This window comes from Rattus rattus, chromosome 4 (assembly GCF_011064425.1).
Source record: "Rattus rattus isolate New Zealand chromosome 4, Rrattus_CSIRO_v1, whole genome shotgun sequence".
NCBI classification, from domain to species: domain Eukaryota; kingdom Metazoa; phylum Chordata; class Mammalia; order Rodentia; family Muridae; genus Rattus; species Rattus rattus.
In genome coordinates this window covers 175,860,882-175,879,870 of record NC_046157.1, presented here as the reverse complement: position 1 = coordinate 175,879,870, position 18,989 = coordinate 175,860,882, and the positions used below count along the sequence as shown (strand labels likewise).

The 18,989-nt window shown below is 48.4% G+C and overlaps 1 protein-coding gene across 1 annotated transcript; it reads right to left on the bottom strand.

Moving 5' to 3' along the window:
• Nucleotides 1-9,470: 9,470 nt before the first annotated feature.
• Nucleotides 9,471-16,485, bottom strand: LOC116898590 (spindlin-2-like). The gene is given in 4 exon segments (XM_032899786.1): nt 9,471-9,592; nt 11,777-11,863; nt 15,751-16,419; nt 16,422-16,485. Coding segments are annotated over 4 exon segments (927 nt in total). The 5' UTR covers nt 16,471-16,485.
• Between the last annotated feature and the right edge of the window lie 2,504 nt (nt 16,486-18,989).

The following is an 18,989-nucleotide window of genomic DNA, read 5'->3' as shown; positions in this document are numbered from 1 at the left end:
CCTTGCCAGCATTCATTGTTCTGTGTTCTTTTAAACGACAATTTGATTAAGAATTTCAATTTCATATGGTGTTTTGAACATATTTATCACTGTCTCCAAAAAATCCTCCCATTGCGGTTACCACAGCATTGTGCTAAAAGTTTAAGCTTACTATGCTTGAAAGACCAAAAAGCAAACAACATTGACCAGTTCTTGTAAAACTTGCTGTTCTTGCAAGATAACAGGTCATGAGGCTGTTATTTCTCCTTGTGTAATCAGGATTGCTTACCCTGCCCAAAACATGACTAGCATAGCAGCAAGGCATACACACTAAGATGAGTTTTGCCTATACACAGACAGGATATGAATTAATTCCACCCCACCCCCCCAACTGTAACTACATTGTAAGCCCTGGGCTAATGGGGCTAAATGCTGCATCCTGAGAACACTAGAGTGCAGTCCTGGGGCCTGAATTTAAATAAAACACTTTTTATTAGTAAATCTTTTAGTCAGATTGGTGTATCTTGGAACAATCCCAGACTCGTAACACCGTAACTACCCTCTCCACTCTCCTATACCTTTCTATCTATTGTGTGACTACTCTTTCCCTAGGAAGATACAACACACACATCTATTCACCCCAGATAGGGTAAGCCCATGGCAGACTGAAGTACATACAATAGCACCAAATCCAGTTCGGTGATCCGGTGGTTTTTACTGCCATTATTTACAGAAGTATGGGGGTAGGAAGTGACTCAGAGGAACAGAAATGACTCAAAGACAGATACATCACCACAGCCCATCCCAGCATGGGTGACAACTTACCATAATTTGCAACTCAGAGCACACTGCACAGCGTGACAGCAGCTTAACAGGTGAAAGAATGTTTTAAATCTCATTTGCTCTAAATTTCTTCCAGCAGTATGCCTGTTTTCTGCTTCTGTCAGGCAGCTAGGTGGTCTGGTCCCAGTTGTCTTTATAACTTGTCTCGTCATAGAGAGACTCTGAGCAGCTTGGGTTGATTATGATTACATCTCGGAAAGGAGGGACTTAGAGAATCTGTTCAGTTTCAGGGACTTCCTGAAGCTATTTGGAATCGTTTACCTTCCTGTTTAAGAAGATCCCTGCTGGATTGAATGATACAATCTCTCAGGCAAGGATATACAACATGGATACCTCCCATCACCTAACTCTGAGAAACTGTCTCCTCCTACTCTTCCTCTCTCCTGTCCTCGTCTTCTTCCTCCTCATGTTCCTTCTCCTCTCCCCATCAAGTCAATTTTGTGTTAACCCAACTAATCTCAATCTCAGTAGTGAAGTCCGCCTTGGGACCCAGAGAAAAACAAAACCTCTGCTCTTCTACCAGCCTGACCGGAGAGAATTGAACTTCTCCCCTCTGGCACCTCAGGTGCCGGTCCCTGGCTATGACTGCTTGGTTGATAATTGTCATTTAAACCAAATGATCCGCTTTGCTGAAACCCCCAGAAAACACATTTTCTGAAAACAGTAGGGGAGCTGCCCTGGGCAAGGTGGGGAATCACTGGCAGGCAGACAGTGCAGCCCAAATAGAGCATCTCCACTTCCTTCTGGACCTGTGTGTCTGACTGGGACCTCCAACCCCCACCTCCAGCCCCTGACACTGACCAGGATTCAAGACCTCGAACAATTTCTGCCAAGTTCACTTAAGAACTGATGGCAGCTGCCAGGAATTGCTGCTTTTGTATGTGGTCCGTCTTGGACATTGAGAGAGACCCTTTGAAGGCTGAAAGGGCTTGAGAATATGGATAGGTCTTACTTCCTGGAGATTGCTCAAAAGGTTTGCAGCAACCATGACTCTATAAGAGTCAACCCAGCCCAGGTCCCACAGCTACACCCACAAGCTGAAGGCAACCTGCCAGCGCTGGGCTGCACGCTCTTGCTGCCCGGAGCTGAATGGAAAGGGGATAGGGAACCACGTAGACTACATCTCTACTCATGAGAATCGGTGCCTGGGCAACCTGTGTGCATCCACTGCAACATCACAGATGTGCACCCATCTTCTTGGGAGAATCTGACAAGCCTAACTCATCTGCTCTCTGGAAGAGGCTCGGCTGGTTAGTGTCTGGCAGCAGACTGGCTGGGCTGAGGTTCACAGAATCGGATGGGGCTGGTCCAGGAGCATGCCTGATAATGCACTGGTTGGGCATTGTATATCCACCTCTCTGGGTCCCCACAGGAATGCTGACACAGCATCATCTGCGGTGGCTAGGAAGAGTCCATACCCAATGTCAGTCATTCTGCTTCCTTTCTGAGCATGACTGAAGTGGCATCAGCCAGCAAGCCAGCCAATATGCAGGGACAGGACCAAGTCTTTTGGACAGAGAAGCCACTGTCTCTTCTTTGCAATTACAGAGCCACCAGGCATCCTCCTTCCCTCTTCCTCTCCTGGTGTCCCTGGTTTCCCCTCTGGGGTCTCTTTTTTTTCATTAGCTTTTCTCTTACACAGTTGGAGTTGTTGTAAACCTTCTGCAGATGGAGGAGACGGGCTGCATTCTCTGTAACTTGTGCAACGTGGTCCCTAGAGGGATGGTGTGTTTCCTTCCTTCCTACGAGTACCTGCGCCAGGTACATGCTCACTGGGACAAGACTGGCCTGCTGGCACGTTTGTCTGTCAGGAAAAAGGTGAGTGCCCCTTAGCCTGTCTACGAGGACATTGCTACTTGTAGCTCTTCCGAGGGGTCCTCAACCTTGTTAACTTGGCATCTACCAAGTCGAGGCCTGGCACACAGGCCACAGGGCTTTGCTGTAGCCTGACTACATGATCCATCCACATGCTTCAAAACCCAGACTGGGCTCAAGAATCAGTCTTTTGAAGCCTTTTGCTGGGAGGCCTCATCTTCTACCCTCAGATCTTTCAAGAGCCCAAGAGAGTGAGCCAGGTGGAGCAGGTGCTGACGGCGTATTCCAAGTGCACTGCGGTGAGAGACGGAAGTGAGGCTGCGTCCAGAGACCACCTGTGCCTGGCAGCTGGGAACAGTTGTGTGGCTCCCAGGCTTGGCTCAGGAACCCTGATGTGATTCTCTTTCGACGGTGCTGCTCCTTCTAAAGATGTGAGGCAAGATGGAGACAGTTGTCAGCTTGGCCCTCTGTGGACAACAGGAGCTTTAGAGGTCAGCTTGTCCAGGAGCCTCTCAATCTGCTAATACTAGAGTGTGTGAGGAAGGCCCCAGCCTGCCTAGAGGTTGCTGGTCCACAACTAATATCATTGTTGGCCATATAATACAGTTGGTTTGTACATTCAAATACTCACACATAACTGGTCAGGGTTGTCAGTGAAGCTTCCTTAATCCATTTTGATTTCTTTCAATTCCAATATGGAAAACTGGACCTGTATCTGCATTGGGGTTCCCTAGAGGTCTCAATGTCAATCTAAGGGAAAACATTCCACTAAAAAGGACTGGGATTCCAAAAATAGGATTATTTGTCTTTGTGGGGCCTGATTTGGGAGTCTCAGGATAGAGAGGGCACTTAGCTATGAACATTGGGAAGAACTCTTTTAACATAGAGCAGTTCTTCCCATAGGGGTTTCATCCCTGTCCTTGGTAGATCCCTCCATGGGTGAGCCAAACATGGTAGGGTCCAAGTGTCTGGTCTGCAATTCTGGGTGAGCCCAGATGATCCCGAGAAGAGCAGATGAACACAGAGCAATGTCTGCCTTCCTGCCTGCCTGTACAAAAACCCAACTGGAACACAGATTCTCTGGGGGCCAAGAATGACATCTCAGAATCGAGTTCTCTTGAGGACCATTCAGATTAGGAGTGGGAGCAGAACAAGATAGGGAACGTCTGTCTGTAAGTATTAGGGTAGGGTTTTCCCTCGTTCTTTATGTCAGGGTATGTCAGGTTGGGTTTTGGAAGTATTCATGCAGAGATAGGAGTATGTGTCTAATTCCTGGGCACCCTACCTGATAAACTAGGAAAGTTCCATGATAAGATGTGCAATTGAAAACTCAATAAAGGATAAAGAAGGGGTGGGAAGGAGGGGATAATCTGTGGAATGCCTAGCCCTGAAGTGACACACCTGGGTGGTATGCCTGGGCGATAATCGGTTCCTGTCTTTTGTTCCTGAGGGTGTAAGCCTGTTTTCCCACTGTGCTTCCTGGAATTTTCCACCTGGTGAACTTGGGGTATATATTCGGTGAATAAAGGTAAAGATTTTTCATTCTCATGACACGAATGAACCGAGTATGTGTTTTTTCTTAAACCCTGCAGGTTTACACCCTTGGTACCGCGTCGGTGGGGACACAGACAGTGGAGCCCTTTCATAATGGCAGCCATGAGCTGAATCTCCAACAGAAAGGTGTTGGGGTGTTAAGGAGTAGCATTAGGGAGATGAAAAGTATGCTTTAACCCAGATGTGTAGAGCCCTGCTATGGTCAAGCTCACCTGGGTACAACAGAGAATGAGCAGGACTAAAAAGGAGAGTTCCTGGAGTTATGCACATGGAGGTGAAGGATGTCACTGTCTGGGAAAACCAGGAACCCAGGCTGCAGGCACACGGGGAAACCCTGTACATGAGCACTGCAAGCTAGGCTGGATTTCAGGGCAGTACAGGAACCTCACCATGGACAGACCGTGGGCTCTCACCCTACAGGAATGACACATGGAGCAGCAATCTGACAGTGTGTTACATTTTGTTAACCCAAATGTTGAGCTTGAATGACCCTTTCAGCACCTACTTCCTTTTAGTTTCAGCTCCCACTACCAAGGAAAATTCCTCTTCCAGTTCCTTATCCAAGTGACAGCCTGATTAATATCGCCTCTCCCTTTAAGACAGATCTCTGGTCACCTAAGGCCTGGTGAGATACCAGGCTGCACCTTGGGCCTGGCAGCTGCTGTTCCCTGCTTGGAAGTGGAGAGAGCCCAAGCTGCTCCTGTCTTCAGTGTCACCATAGTTGTAGCATTCCTGAACCTTTAGTTGTCTACACTGACATAAGAGCAGTCCATGCAAAAGAACTCCCCAATCTTGAGAAGGCAGGATTAGGAGCCATGTTGGGTACAGGTAGTTTGTGTAAGCTGGACAAAGAGGCTGCTTTTATAAGAAATGTGGGAAATGGAGTCACTTCTGTAATGCTGTATCACTAGTTTTATACATCACAACCAGTGTTCTTGTTAAAACCTAAAACTCAGCTATAATTTATACACTAATTAAGAGAGAAGTGAACATTTTTTTAAAAAGACTTATTTTTTTTTATTTTATTTATTTATTTATTTATTTATTTTTTTTTATTAACTTGAATATTTCTTATATACATTTCGAGTGTTATTCCCTTTCGGTTTCGGGCAAACATCCTTCCCTCCCCCCCCTTCCTTATGGGTGTTCCCCTCCCAACCCTCCCCCCTTTGCTGCCCTCCCCCCGACAGTCTAGTTCACTGGGGGTTCATTCTTAGCAGGACCCAGGGCTTCCCCTTCCACTGGTGCTCTTACTAGGATATTCATTGCTACCTATGAGGTCAGAGTCCAGGGTCAGTCCATGTATAGTCTTTAGGTAGTGGCTTAGTCCCTGGAAGCTCTGGTGGCTTGGCATTGTTGTACATATAGGGTCTCGAGCCCCTTCAAGCTCTTCCAGTTCTTTCTCTGATTCCTTCAACGGGGTTATATGAGTACACTGTCGCTTTCTTCAGACGCACCAGAAGAGGGCATCGGATCCCACTACAGATGGTTGTGAACCACCATGTGGTTGCTGGGAATTGAACTCAGGACCTCTGGAAGAGCAGCCAGTGCTCTTAACCACTGAGCCATATCACCAGCCCCAGAAGTGAACATTTAAAGTGAGTTGAACCTGAGGAATGAATCTAACCCACCCACCTCTCTAAGTCTCTGCACATTCCTTTCCCTCCAATCCTCCTTCCCTCCCTCCCTGCCTCTTTCTCATCCTCCCTGTCCCTCCCATCCTCCCTCCTCCCAAACCTTTAGCTCCTGGGCTTCCTGTGTCAAGCTCACGACTCTCCCACCCAATATGAAGAAAGCCTCCATGTTAGTCCACTTCAGAATGTCCCTCTGACAGAAGCGCTCATTCTTTAACACTCCCCCACTCTGACCATGATATTCATGACAACCAAGCCAAACTGCTTATCTGTTCCTTTGTCTACTAAACTGCCTCAGCTTCACACGAGAGGCCAACAGTCCTCTGGAGAAAGCTTGCCTGACCCACTGTTAATACCGAGCCGTCCTTACTGAGCATCCTCACCTTGTCCTCCCCACCTTCAATCTCCCAGTCCTCACTCAGTGTAATCAGGATCTGGGTCTAGAGGACAATTTCCAAGTTGTAGGTCAAAGTTCTTATCACTAAACCTGTGTCTTCCTTCCCAGGCAAAGAGGTGAGGGCGGTGTGGCGAAATAGAAGCCCTGAACACTGCTCAGTTTAGCTCTGACAAGTTTCCACTTCACCCTGCTTTAGGAGTCATCTGCACACCAGCGCCATCTGTGATGGCCTTTTAATGTTTAATGTTAAATGGCTTTTAAATGTTTCCTTCCACCCATGAATTTTAAACACCTTGATTCTCAGCTGTCTTTGTCCTCAAACTGCTTCCATGTGGGAGTATCCAACCTGGGTTAACCCTAACCTCACTCTGTGCCCTGGGACATGAACACTCAAGTTTTGTTCCAGAAAATACTACGTCTCACTACCTCTGAGGTGACGCTGCAGTTTTCTGTTTGCTTGTTTGTTTGTTTGTTTTTGTTTTGTTTTTAGAGTGAAGACAAGTCTTTAGAGAGCAGGGATGAGGAACAGGCGCCCAAATCCTTGCCTAGACAAGACGGTGCCTATTGCGGGATAGAGGCTGAGGTGAAGGAGCCTAAGAGACATGTTGCTGTAACAGCCAGGCCTGCTACTGCCCTTCCGTTTGTGTACAGCCCTGATTGGGCCGACAGAGATTAGTAGCTGTGCCTGAAAGTCTGCCCCGGGAACCCTCTTGGAGGAACCGGAAGTGACACACTGGAAGATGTCATTGGCTGCTGAGCTCGACCCACACTTGAGCCAGCCGCGAGGGACATCTCTGAAGATGTAGCTGGTGAGACAGATAACCGCCCCTCACCTAGCTTTCTCGTCAGGGTTGCCTGAACCTTAGGCATGGAACTCAGTCAGAATGGAGCCCAATCCCAACCTGAACACAAGAGTGAAAAAGTGGGCGGGGCTCCAGGAGGGGTCGTCTGAGACGATGAGACGCCCTCAAACCGTTTGTCCAGCTTGGTTCTGCAGGAGAGGAGCTCACCAGATATTCTCTGGCCATGGGCTAGACATCCAATCCTCATGCCTCTCATGGGTCCTTAAAAGCTAGAGTGAGGATCTGTGTACTTAGTACGTGGAATCTCTGTCTACTGATGGCGCAGCTGGGCAGGAGCCCTGGACCAACTGGAATACAAACAATGGAGCAATATTGCTGCTACCCCGCCTTTCTAGTCTGTGCACCAGGCAGCATTCCTTGAGAAGACATGAACACATATCTGTGCAACCGAGATATGGTGCCAACAACAGACCACAGGTTCATTCTACCCATGTCTAGCTGATTCAACCAGTGGGTTCACCAGAGCTCCTTGAAGTACGCATGCGGAGTCTCAAGAAATGGTGGCTCGAGGGCAGCTGATCTCGAAATGTCTGACTCAGCACTGCCTTCAGCTTACAACAGTTGCATTTCTGGAGCTTCTGATAACTGGATAGCAGGCCATACTGGTCACCGTTTTTGGATCATAGACATCCCTAGTGCGTAGGTCTATGAATTGCCCCTCCCCCAAACAACCTACTTGTTAGCAACCTCCAAATGGTACTGGTTTTGACTTCTGAATGAGTAAATGTCAGCATGTTTGACCCACAGAAGCATAGCTACTGAAGCCTGCATCTTCCTTCCTTTTGCTGTAGTAAGACACCATGACCAAGACAGCAGACTTAGAAAAGTGAATTGTAACTCAGACTCATACACTGAGAGTCTACTGTGGTACAACAAAGGCATTGTGAGAGGAACAGCTGAGAGCACACTTGGTCCACAAGTGGGAGGCAGAGAAGAAATCACTGGAAATGGCTTGGGATTTTGAAACCTATAAACTCAGCCCCAGGGACACAGCACTTCCTCAAGACCAGACTACCTAAGCCTTCCCAAACAGTTGTACCAGCTAGGAAACAAAGCACTCAAGTGCATGGGCCTGCAGGCCATTCTCATTCAAAGGCCTACGCAGATTATTAGTATCACAAGGAAGAAAAAAGGACTGAAAGCAAAAGTCAAGACAGCAACTGGCAACGTAAAGATAGGGACACCCTCCACTTCCTGGTCCCAGGTAGCGTTTGTGAGGGAATTGTAAGTGAGAAGGAAACATCACGTGCTTAAGTCTGTGCTCTGGGTTGGGGTTTTGTCCCTGTAGTCCAGAGAGCTGTTTGTTTTTCCCTTTTCTTTTGTTGGAACCAGAGGACTCCTACATGCCTATCTTGGTTTAATTTCTAGTTCATGTGTGAGGATTTTCCCTGGACCTCTCAGCAGAGGTCAAGGACAGTACTCAACCTCATTTTATGGCCAGCCTCTTCAGAAGGAGAAACCTCAGGAATAAGCACATGGTGCTTTTCTCTCCAGTTGTATGAGCTTGACTCTGTAAAATTAGCCTACCCTGGCCTTGCAGGGACCTGGCAGCCATAAACGTACTACCCGGGAAAGCACAGAGAAGCATCAGCACTACCTTTGTTTTGGTATTGCTGTTCTCCAAAAGTAACAGCTTCTGAATTCAATTTTCAAGTTGAATTTTCTTTAATACCTTAATATTCCTCTTGATAGAGGAATTTTTTATTGGATTTTTTTATTTACATTTCAAATGTTATCCCCTCTCCTGGTTTCTCATCCATAAACCCCTATCCCCCATTCCCCTGCTTCTATGAACATGTTCCCCCACCCATGTACCCACTCCTTCTCGCCTCCCCGCCCTGACATTCCCCTACATTGCGGGGGGGGGGGTCCAGCCTTGGCAGAACTGAGAGCTTCTCCTCCCATTGGTGCCCAACAAGGCCATCCTCTGCTACATAGGCAGATGGAGCCATGGGTCTGTCCATGTGTACTCTTTGGATGGTGGTTTAGTCCCTGGGAACTCTGGTCGATTGGTATTGGTTCTTATGGGGTTGCAAACACCTTCAGCTCCTTCAATCCTTTCTCTAACTCCTCCAATGGGGACCCTGTTCTCAGTTCAGTGGTTGGCTGCGAACATTCGCCTCTGTATTTGTCATGCTCTGGCAGAGCCTGTCAGGAGACAGCTATATCAGGCTGTCTTGACAGAGGAATCTTGGTGTCTCCAGAAAGAATATGCCCAGAACAGACACAACCTGAACATATTGTGACAGCAATCAAATACTGCCCCCAAATGAGAACAATCCCAACACATGGACTAGAAATTAAACACTTACTTAAATGCAAACAGCAATGTAAAGTCATGACTTGCAATCAAACCTAGAGAAGGACATAGTGGACAAAAGCCCTTCAGAACCCTTCAATGCCCTTCAGTGCCCCAGAACTTGTTCTGACGGAGTCATACAACCATGCAGTTGGGGGGACTGTGGGCAGGAAGCTCTCTGAGATGAGGGCACAGGGCTGCTCCTCCTCTGCATAGGGAACACACAGGGTGAGCTGCAGGCCTAAATCCTAACAGGGAGCCACTCTCTGCTCAGCTAAAACCCCTCATGTACCAACTTTTGACAGTTGCCCCAGAGAAGGCACCCACTAGAAGATATTCAGAAACTCCATGGTTCACCAAATATGAGTGAGCAAAGTTCACAGACTATTCCAAGTGAGGCCTACGCAGGCCACGCCATCCTAGCCTTCCATGTTCTGTGACTTTGGTGTGACACATATCATGTGTGCATCTGTGCAGAAGAGAGAGTATGAGGAAATAATGGGGACACACTTAATACCAAAGGTCATGTGATCAACTTGGACTTGGCTGTAGGACGGTCACAATTTCCTCTCCTTCAGTTTTCCCCATAAGGAAGAAGCATTGATCCTGTCAGTGTCTGTTCAGGACACTGCACAACAGCAGCTGCCTGAAGACAGTGCAGGGGGCAAACGTGTCTCCAGGCTTTTCATTTTCTTCTGTTGTCCCCTGAAGGAGAGCCCCAGGTAGAGCCCAGGACCCAGTGTTCTTCTGTGGTTGTCCCTTGTGTGAGCTTCAGCAAACTCTCAGGAGCCCTTGCCTTTTGGGCAATACCCTGGCTGCAAACAGAGGAGCCATAGAAGAGGCAGAGGAGAGAATGGAGGCTTGTCTGTCAGGGTTCTTTACAGACTGTGGCTTGAAAGAGTTCCATTCTTGAACCTTCCCCGGATTGCACTGCTAAGGCCCTCACACTTGGGAAGGTGTTATACACAGGCCTCCTGCAGGGAGGCAGGGACAGATTGGTTTCTCTAGGATAGGACTTTAGCATGCACTCAAGTGCATAGAAAGAATTCCCTGTCATTTGAAGAGTCTGAAGAGAATGGCAGCCTCTGCAACCCAGAGAGGAGTGTCACTGGGAATCCACTTGTGTCACCTGATGAGTACTAATTGCAAATGCATTTCCCCTGGTCTCTGAGAAAAGCTGAGGGCTTAAGCCCAGGACACATTAAGGGAAAAGGAACCTTGGACAAAGCCCATCCACACTCAGAAGCAGCCCTAAAGGGTTAGGGACAGGCCTGAGTCTGCCAAACTAACCTACCACAGACAAACCGAATTCTACTGTGCACAAGTCAGACTCCAGAGAGAGAAAATTATAGTTCCTCTTTTAAATGGCAATGTTCCCAGGCTTACACCCTAGGAATATCATATACTTATCATAACTGATTGAAATATGTCAAGTCATGTTAAATTTATTATAAATTATAAGTATCCTCCTAATTGCAGTTGACATTAACATAATAGATATTTGTCTAGGGACAGCGTGCAGTGTGAGCTATGTAAAAGCATTGGGGAGATGCAGTGGGAGGAATAATTGATCCAGGTCATCAAAGGGGGCAGCAGGCTGCAGAATGAAGAGACCCAGAGACCTCATTTGTTGTGTGACCTCCATCAAGCTACTGAATTGAACCTGCACTCCTTAATTTGTAAATTACTCATCAAAACACTTGCCTGGCCTCCCTGGGAAGCTGCAGGATATATGTCCCTGAGCTCTTCATGGAGAACACTTTTAAAAGCCAGGGTATATGTCAGGGTATCTCTGTCCATACTAAAATGTAGAGGACCACATGCCCAGCTCAGCCCTAAACACACATCTACTCCCATGTCATCCCTCCCCAGCTCTGGGAGATAGCATTTTAGTGCAGGATTCCTCCCCTCATCTTCATTCTGTAACCCAGCCCTTCTTTCTGAAGTTTCTCTATGAAGTCTTCTATGGCGGCTCAACCTGGACCCATGTAAAAGGATTCCCAGGAACTGATCTCACTACTCTTGTGCTCACGCCCTAAGCACGGTGGAATCCTTGACCTGGGTATCTTTCTGGGTGTACACAAGGAGGCCCTACCATTCTGCCCTTGCTGGACACATGGAAGCTCCTCATGTCTAGAGAGGGTAATCTGCAGGACAAGCCTGGGCTGCTTTGCTGAGGCCTGCCAGCTTTTCCAGCCTCCGAGGTGCCCAGTGATGGGTGAAGGAAGCCTCACTTAGGAATTCCTCCAGGGTGTTTCTAGAGAGCAGCGGAGCCCAGGGGATTTAAGAAGTCTATGGATCACTCAAGCAGGATCATCTGGATGTTGGATTTGATAAAGAGAAACAATGCACAGCTGCAGGACGGGGATCCCAGGCAGAGGAAAGAAAGGACCTGTGAGCAGCAAAGTGCAGAAGAGCTCTGCATAGTGCAGCCTGGGCTGGTGCTTGGGGAGGCAGCAGGCGGGCAACGTTTCTGTTACTGCCAGGAAATAGGGCATTGAGCTCAGAGACCTGAATCCAAACCATCCTGCTATAGGAGGCTCGAACAGCAAACTTAGTGACAGTGGATACCAGGTTCATGAGCGGGAGATACTGGAGACATTCTAGGCATAATGTTTTCTTCACTGAGGGAGGGAGGGATGGAGGCATGAGAGAGAGAGGGAGTGAGTGAATGAATGAATGAATGAATGAATGTGGTCAATGTATGGTTAACTTGAGATCTCATCGTAGCTCAGTGCTTTCTCCTACCTTCAGGGCACTGCCCTCTCTGTATGAGAAGCATTCTTAGAAAATTGCAGGAGGAGCCTCAGAGGATGTGGAAAGCCTTTCCTTCCCTCTTCTTCCAAAGTGGGGAGCATCCTGCCTTTGACGGTTAACTGTCCTCCTGAGGGAGAAGCTGACAGTGGAACTCATGATGGGGCACCTATGCCTCATCAGAGGTGACAGATCCTCACCAAGTTGTTCTTTGGAGGCAGAAGCCAATTTAAGCAATCCCCACATTCCTATCATTCCTTGAGAAACTCCTCCCTCCTCCTACAGACACAGCAGACCTAGGGCACCACCTGCATCACCTCCCCCATGCATCCTTCTGAGGTGCACACTTCTTCAGGGTCTGATGTCAGCCTCTGTCAGTGAAGGCTGGGTTTTTATGGCCCATGTATGGAATGAGGGGAACAGCAGTTCTGGAGACTTGGGGAGGGCCTACCTAGACAGAATTTTAGTTTCATTAAAGACTGGCAAGGTGCCAGGATCAATTTCCTAACCACAGGACATGTCCTTGAGACCTTCCTTGCACTCAGCTGTATCTTCACCCTGCTGTCCCCAGGACTGCCCTTTGTTCCCACAATCCTCTGGTGACTGTGACTGTCCTAGGTCTGTGCTTGCATGCGGCCTCCCATAAGCAGAAAGTGGGAGCTGTCCCATTCGGCCAGGTCTGTCCTGCTTGGACACTGGTGTCACATTCTCAGAGGCATGGAGCTGTGCAGCAAGTAAACCCTTGGACACTAGAAAAGTCTCACTCACAGCTGTCATTCTGGGTGGCAGAACGGTACACCCAAGCCAGCAGCTTACACCAGACCTGACAGCAGCTCTTTCTAGAGGTGAGGCCAAAGGCCTGGTGTTCTGTCCCCTGCATGCCTCGACTGACGTGGTGACACCTGGCATAACTCTCCCTCTGTCTAGGCTCTTAGTGAAGTTTGAGTATTCTGTCTACTTTGTTTTCCTTATATTAAAAAAGAAAATAGGAGACAGGACCGTGTCCAGACTGTTTCAGTTTTGCAGAGAGCCTTCTGGAAAGGGAAAGAAAACTCTGAGATCTGCTTCCTCAGGTCACCTTGTTATTCTTTCCCAAGGCATTCTCGGTGACTTTTATCCAGTACAGAACCTGCACCACTGGCCAGGTCAACTGCAGCCTCAATACTGCCCCTTAATACTGTTCAACTGTGGAGGCCAACAGGCTGGGGCCTGGGCACAGACTATGGAGACATTAGGACTTAACTCTGGGAAGAATCCAAACTTGGCTCATTCCCTCCCACTTCCTCAAATCCCGGGGGTTAGGGGTCTCCACGCTGTCTACTAAGATCCCACGGGCAAAGGAAGCCGGCAGTTGCTCTGCACATCTTAGGAGATCGCTTCAGGCCGACCATCATCCTGCTGTGTAGAGTGTCTGAGACGATTCCTCCTGCCCACCTGAAACTTTGTTCCCTTAGGCTTCAGGCCAGCTTCCCATCTCCTGCCTTCCCTGTGCCTGGCTCCTGGGGGTGGTCACTGCGTTCTCCACATTTGGAGGTTGAACTGTGAGAAACGCCATGAGGAAGCCTTGTGGGGGGAGGTGCGCACATTTAATCCCAGCACCCGGGAGGCAGAGGCAGGTGGATCTCTGAGTTCACTGCTAGCCTTGTCTTATGAGGGAGTTCGAGGATACCAGGGTTACACAGAGGTCTTGAGTCCACCCTGCCTCAAAGTGAGAAATGTCATGTAGAGATAAAGGCAGAGTATCTGAATACCTCATCTCGGGCTCTGGGCTAGTTAATGTAAGTTAAACAACAGTTTGTGGCAGTTAGGGTTTGCCCATCCCCCAGAGTGCTGTCCACCAATCCCCTTTCTGCAAGGGGGCGGGCCTATCAGCCTCCCTTCCTTCTTCATTCTCTGTCCTGGAACATCCACTGCCTGGTGAGGACCAGTGTACAATATACAAGTGTGTCGTAGGCTACTTTGCATCGATGTGGCAGACACTATGACCAAAAGCAACGCAGGGCACACAAGCTGCATGAGGCTCATGTGACCTGATCCTTGGCCGTCTTTGAAGAGAAGTCAAGGCAGGAACTCCATCAGGGCAGGAACCTGGAGGCAGGAAGTGAAAGAGAGCCTTCAGAGGAGGGCTGCTGCCTGTCTTGCTAACCTGACTGTCCTTCTCAGGACATGCTGCCCAGTAGTGGCGGATCCTCCAGAGGGCTATGATCCTCCCATACCTGTCACTGAGGAAGACACCACATCATTCCTGTAGGCTATGTGATGCAGGCATTCTCTCAATCACACTTGCCTCCTTTCAGATATCTCCTGCTTGTGTTGTTGGCAAATGGACCAGCACACGCGGTCAATGGTCACCATACAAATGGAAAGAGCAGGACTAGGACCAGGTGACATGTCACCAGAGGTGGGAACTCAGGTTTCAGAAGCAGCTGGCTGTCCCTTGTAGCTCTCAGGACCTATTTGAGGCAGACGTGAGGGCCTGGTGGATTGCAGTGGAACTCAGTGCTCACTAGGTGGAGGGGATGTGTGTGGCATAGCCTGAGAGAAGCCATGACTCTGACCTGCCTGCTACAGAGAGCCCTAGGCAGAGAGAGGCCCTGACTGTCCTCACTCCTGTCAGTGAAATGGTCCCTAACCTGCAGGGACCAGGAGAAAATTGAATGGGGGAGGTCCTGTTGCAGTCTATTTTGACATGCACTTGGCTTAACTAGGACTCAGAGACCGGGTGTCTCATCCTAAATTGGCAAGGACGTTCCTCTTATGTGCCCGGGTGAAGAGCACAGCTTTGCTCTGGAGTCCAGTCATGAGTGTGGCTGAATGACTGATCAGTGCGTGCAAGTTCTAGCCAGTGTGCTTTCTCCCCCTGGTGTTTACAGCCTGACACTGATCATGGACAGACACCTCCCACCCAGGCTAGCTAACCCCTTCCCCTGTGCTGTACCAATTAAACAGCCTGAGATTCCTGGTAGCCACAGGCACACTTAGAGTTCCCAGCTGTTCCCAGCTTCACTTTCAATGTGACTTTCCTTCATTTCCTCAGCAGCTCAGGAGAGCAGCCTGAGTCAGGTGACCCTATGGACATATCCTTAGGGACCTATACCCTCTCCCTAACCCCTCAGAGGGCTGACTGGTTGTTTTGTTTTGAGACAGGGATTCTCTGTGTAGTCCTGGCTGTCTTGGAACTCCCTCTGTAGACCAGGCTGCCCTCAAACTCTCAGAGTTTCACCTGCCTCTGCTTCCTGACTGCTGGACCTAAGCTAAGGCCTGTACCAGCCGCACCGCCCAAGCTGCTGTGTTCTTAAGGGCGAGCCATTGACTTTGTAGGATTCCAGGAAGCCAGAGAAGGGAAACAGATGAACTGGCAGCTCTCCTGCTAGTCAGAACTCCCCGCACCGGGCTTAGGGGTCCAGATGCAATCCATGGAGCAGGCTGCAGAGTTGAGACACCCAGTTATACCCACAGGACCCGGGTCCTAGTTTGATTACTGTTCGATTTCCCACATTTAATGAAATGCTCTACTTTCTTATTTCTATAATTAATTAATGAATGTATTTCTTAGCAAATACAATTTCAACTTTATTTCCAAAGAAATTACAACTTTAACTTTATTTATACAGCTGTTTGACGCTTTGTGAAATGCTTGGAAGTGTTTTGCCAAGTCACAGACAATATCTTCAAACTTAACTAAGTACACACTGGGCTCGGCTTCAGCCTGGTGTATGACCATGCCAGTTCTCTTGGAGGCATCGTCGTCGGTGTACCCCACGTGTTTGCGTATAAGGGCATCCATCCGCACAAGGTTGATGACTACATGAGGCGGCTTTTTGCACCCTGCCAAATTCCAGAGGTCGCCCTCTTTATAGTCTTCTAGAAGCTGGTACATGTACAGCACAGGATCTTTCTCATAGGTTATATAAAAGCTGGCATCCAAGATAGGAGTTTGGCCCAGGACCATGCCCCTCCAATCACCCTCATCGCCATGCTCACCCTCAAATACATGTTCCACTGCTTTGCCAATGATGGCATCAAGAAGGCTGGTGTCAGTGACTTGGGATGATGCTACCCTGTCAGAAGGAATTTTAAGGCACAGTACCCTCTTGTCTTTGTTAACTTCTAGTCCACAGACACAGTCAATGCCATCGCATTTCAGCAGGTGGAGAGAGGTCTTTACAGCCACCTGATCCAGCACAGTTCCTTTCCACTGTGTGATGGGCTCATGTCCCTCCTTCTGCCCGGGAGAAATTCTACAGCCCATGATGTTCCTTCGGGTCGGGGTTGGAGAAACTTCTCCTCTCCCTGACCAGCTCTCTTCTTGGCTAACTTTGCGCTTCCCATGTTCTGTTCTGCAGCTTTGCTGGTGTGCTGCCCTTCTGCTTCCTGGGTCCTGGAGGGTTCCAAGGTTCTTCCTAGCTTGTACTGTCTTCCTGCCTCGTGGGATAGAGGCTGTCGGAGGGGGCTCCAGATACCTCTGCTAAAAGCCGGAGGCGAGGGCGTCCAACCTAAGGAGTGCTCCACACAGAGCTGAGAAGGAGGATTAACGATTTTATTAAACTTTTTGTCCCATACAACGCAGGGATTTGTAGAGTAAAACTTGGGAACTTTTTAACATATGCTAAGAATTCAACAGCTATTGGTATGATTATCTCACGAATTGCAAACATGATTCCAGGAGATTTTCAAAACTTGTAGCTGTGCCTGTAGGAACTCTCATCCCCCACACCGGTCACCTTTCCCTGTCTAACACACCACCCCTTCATGAGCACTAGCATGTCTGATCAGTATGAATTTGATTATGGCTTTTACTCTTTAATTACCTTTGCTTGTGTGGCTGTGGTTCTGTGTACATGTGTGTGCACACGTGCATTTCTTCATGTGTGTATGTGCGTTGGTGTGCTGGGCACGCACAGTAAAGGTCATGGTTAGAGGAAAGTGTTTGATGGTGAGCTCTCTCCTTCCACCCTGCTGCTCTACAGTCCCCATTAATATTGTTGGGTCATATATTAGCCTGGCTGGCCTTGGAGATTTTAGTCAGTTCTGTTGTCTCTGCCTCAGGCTTTGCCGTGTTTGCATATTTTACTTTACATTGTTTGCTACTCAGTAAGCCTTTTACTTTTGAGGAATCTTGGGATGTTGTATGGGTCTTTAGGCTAACATACCTATGCTCATTATATCCTTGCTCTCGTTTAGCCCTGGGATTTTTTTAAAATTATGTTGTATTTTAGGGTTTTTTTTGAAAACCAATTGAACGAAATGTGCCACTTGTGTTTGCGTGTGTGCATGCAAGTTTGTGTGTACCTATGCATGGATTACACCATAGTTCCATCCTCTTCCCAGTGGCCTGTTCACTTTCCTGAACCTCATAATGGGTTTCCTTGCAAGCCCAGCTATTTCCTCACTCCGATGTTGTGTCATACACATTACATACGGTGCCTCCTCTTCTCGCCCACAATACCTGTGTTCCCCTCTCAGAACTGGTCCACTCTTACATTTCCTGTTTTAAGACTGAAACACAAAGGCACACAAACAGTTGAGCAAGACATTCTCAGGCATTCACACACACACACACACACACACACACACACACACACACGCATTTCTGTTCCTGAGACTGGCTTATTTCACTTAGCATCTTGATCTCCATGTCACACACATCCTGCTTATCTCAATTTCCTTCACATGTAATGATGTGACAGTGTTGCTGATTTCTCATCCCCTCCCACATGTTTGCACTCATCCTGTCGGTTCCCTTCTGAGCCATAGTGAACAGGGCAACCATGAGCCTGGATGTCTGAGGATCCCTGCCCTACATTGATGGATCAGGCAGGAGTCCCCTTTTCCTTGTTCTGAGGAACTTTCATGCTGGCATCCAGGGTCACTTCCCCGGTCTCACTTCCCACCATCAGTGTGTGAGCATCCATGATTCTCCCTGTCCTGCCTGTCATTTGTTGGCCCTGGTTTCCTTGTTACCAGTCATGGTGGAGGGGGGACCTGTCACCCCCAAACACCTTTAATTCCCTTCCGGGATGGTGAGGATGCTGAGCACTTGTTGAAGTGTCTACCTTTGTGGGTCTTCTTTTGAGGGCCTTCTCTTCAGTTCACTACCCCAAGTATTGACTAGATGCTTTGGTTTGTGTTGTGTGGGGCAGTGGGGGTTGACACTAGACAGAAGACCGGGCAATGAAGTTAGTTAAAAAAAAAAACCCAAAAACCTCGGAATTCTCATAATTGCGAACTCTAGGCATTAGTTCCAATTCAGGCCAGGGCCTACTGGTTTCAGAACAAGTGACGAAAACATTCCACTAGAAGGATCACGTCACTTAGGGACAGCACCTGAGGCCCTCCCCCATGCATATAAAGCATCCTAACCTCTGAAGACTGAGCCAAACAGAGGCATCTACCCCTGTATCCCAGTCCATTCCTGGAATGTGGAACAGGCCTCTGTCCACAAGGGAAAAAGTGCATGAGCTATTTCACCAAGAATCATCCGAGCACATCCGTCTTAGTGAGCTGTAATACTCTTGGGAACAGTTTTCCCTGAGGAAGCCTTCCTTGCTGGATCTTGGCCCGGCCCAGCAGTCTGGGGAGGCTTCCCTGCAGCTACTTGGCTTGACAGTGAGGATGCCATTGGCTGTAATTGCACACCACATCTTTCCACTCCCTTAGTGGCTATGGCTCTGGTCCTAGGGATATAGTGAAGTGTGTAAAATACTCACTGGGCAAGCACTGGTGAGTCAGGGTTCATTCAATACCTTGGGCCATGTCAGCTTTGATCTATGTTTCTTTGTGGTGGGGCCCAAGTGTGTACTCTTGGACAACTATTAGGTGAATCTTAATTCCTCTCCGTGTGTGAGCAC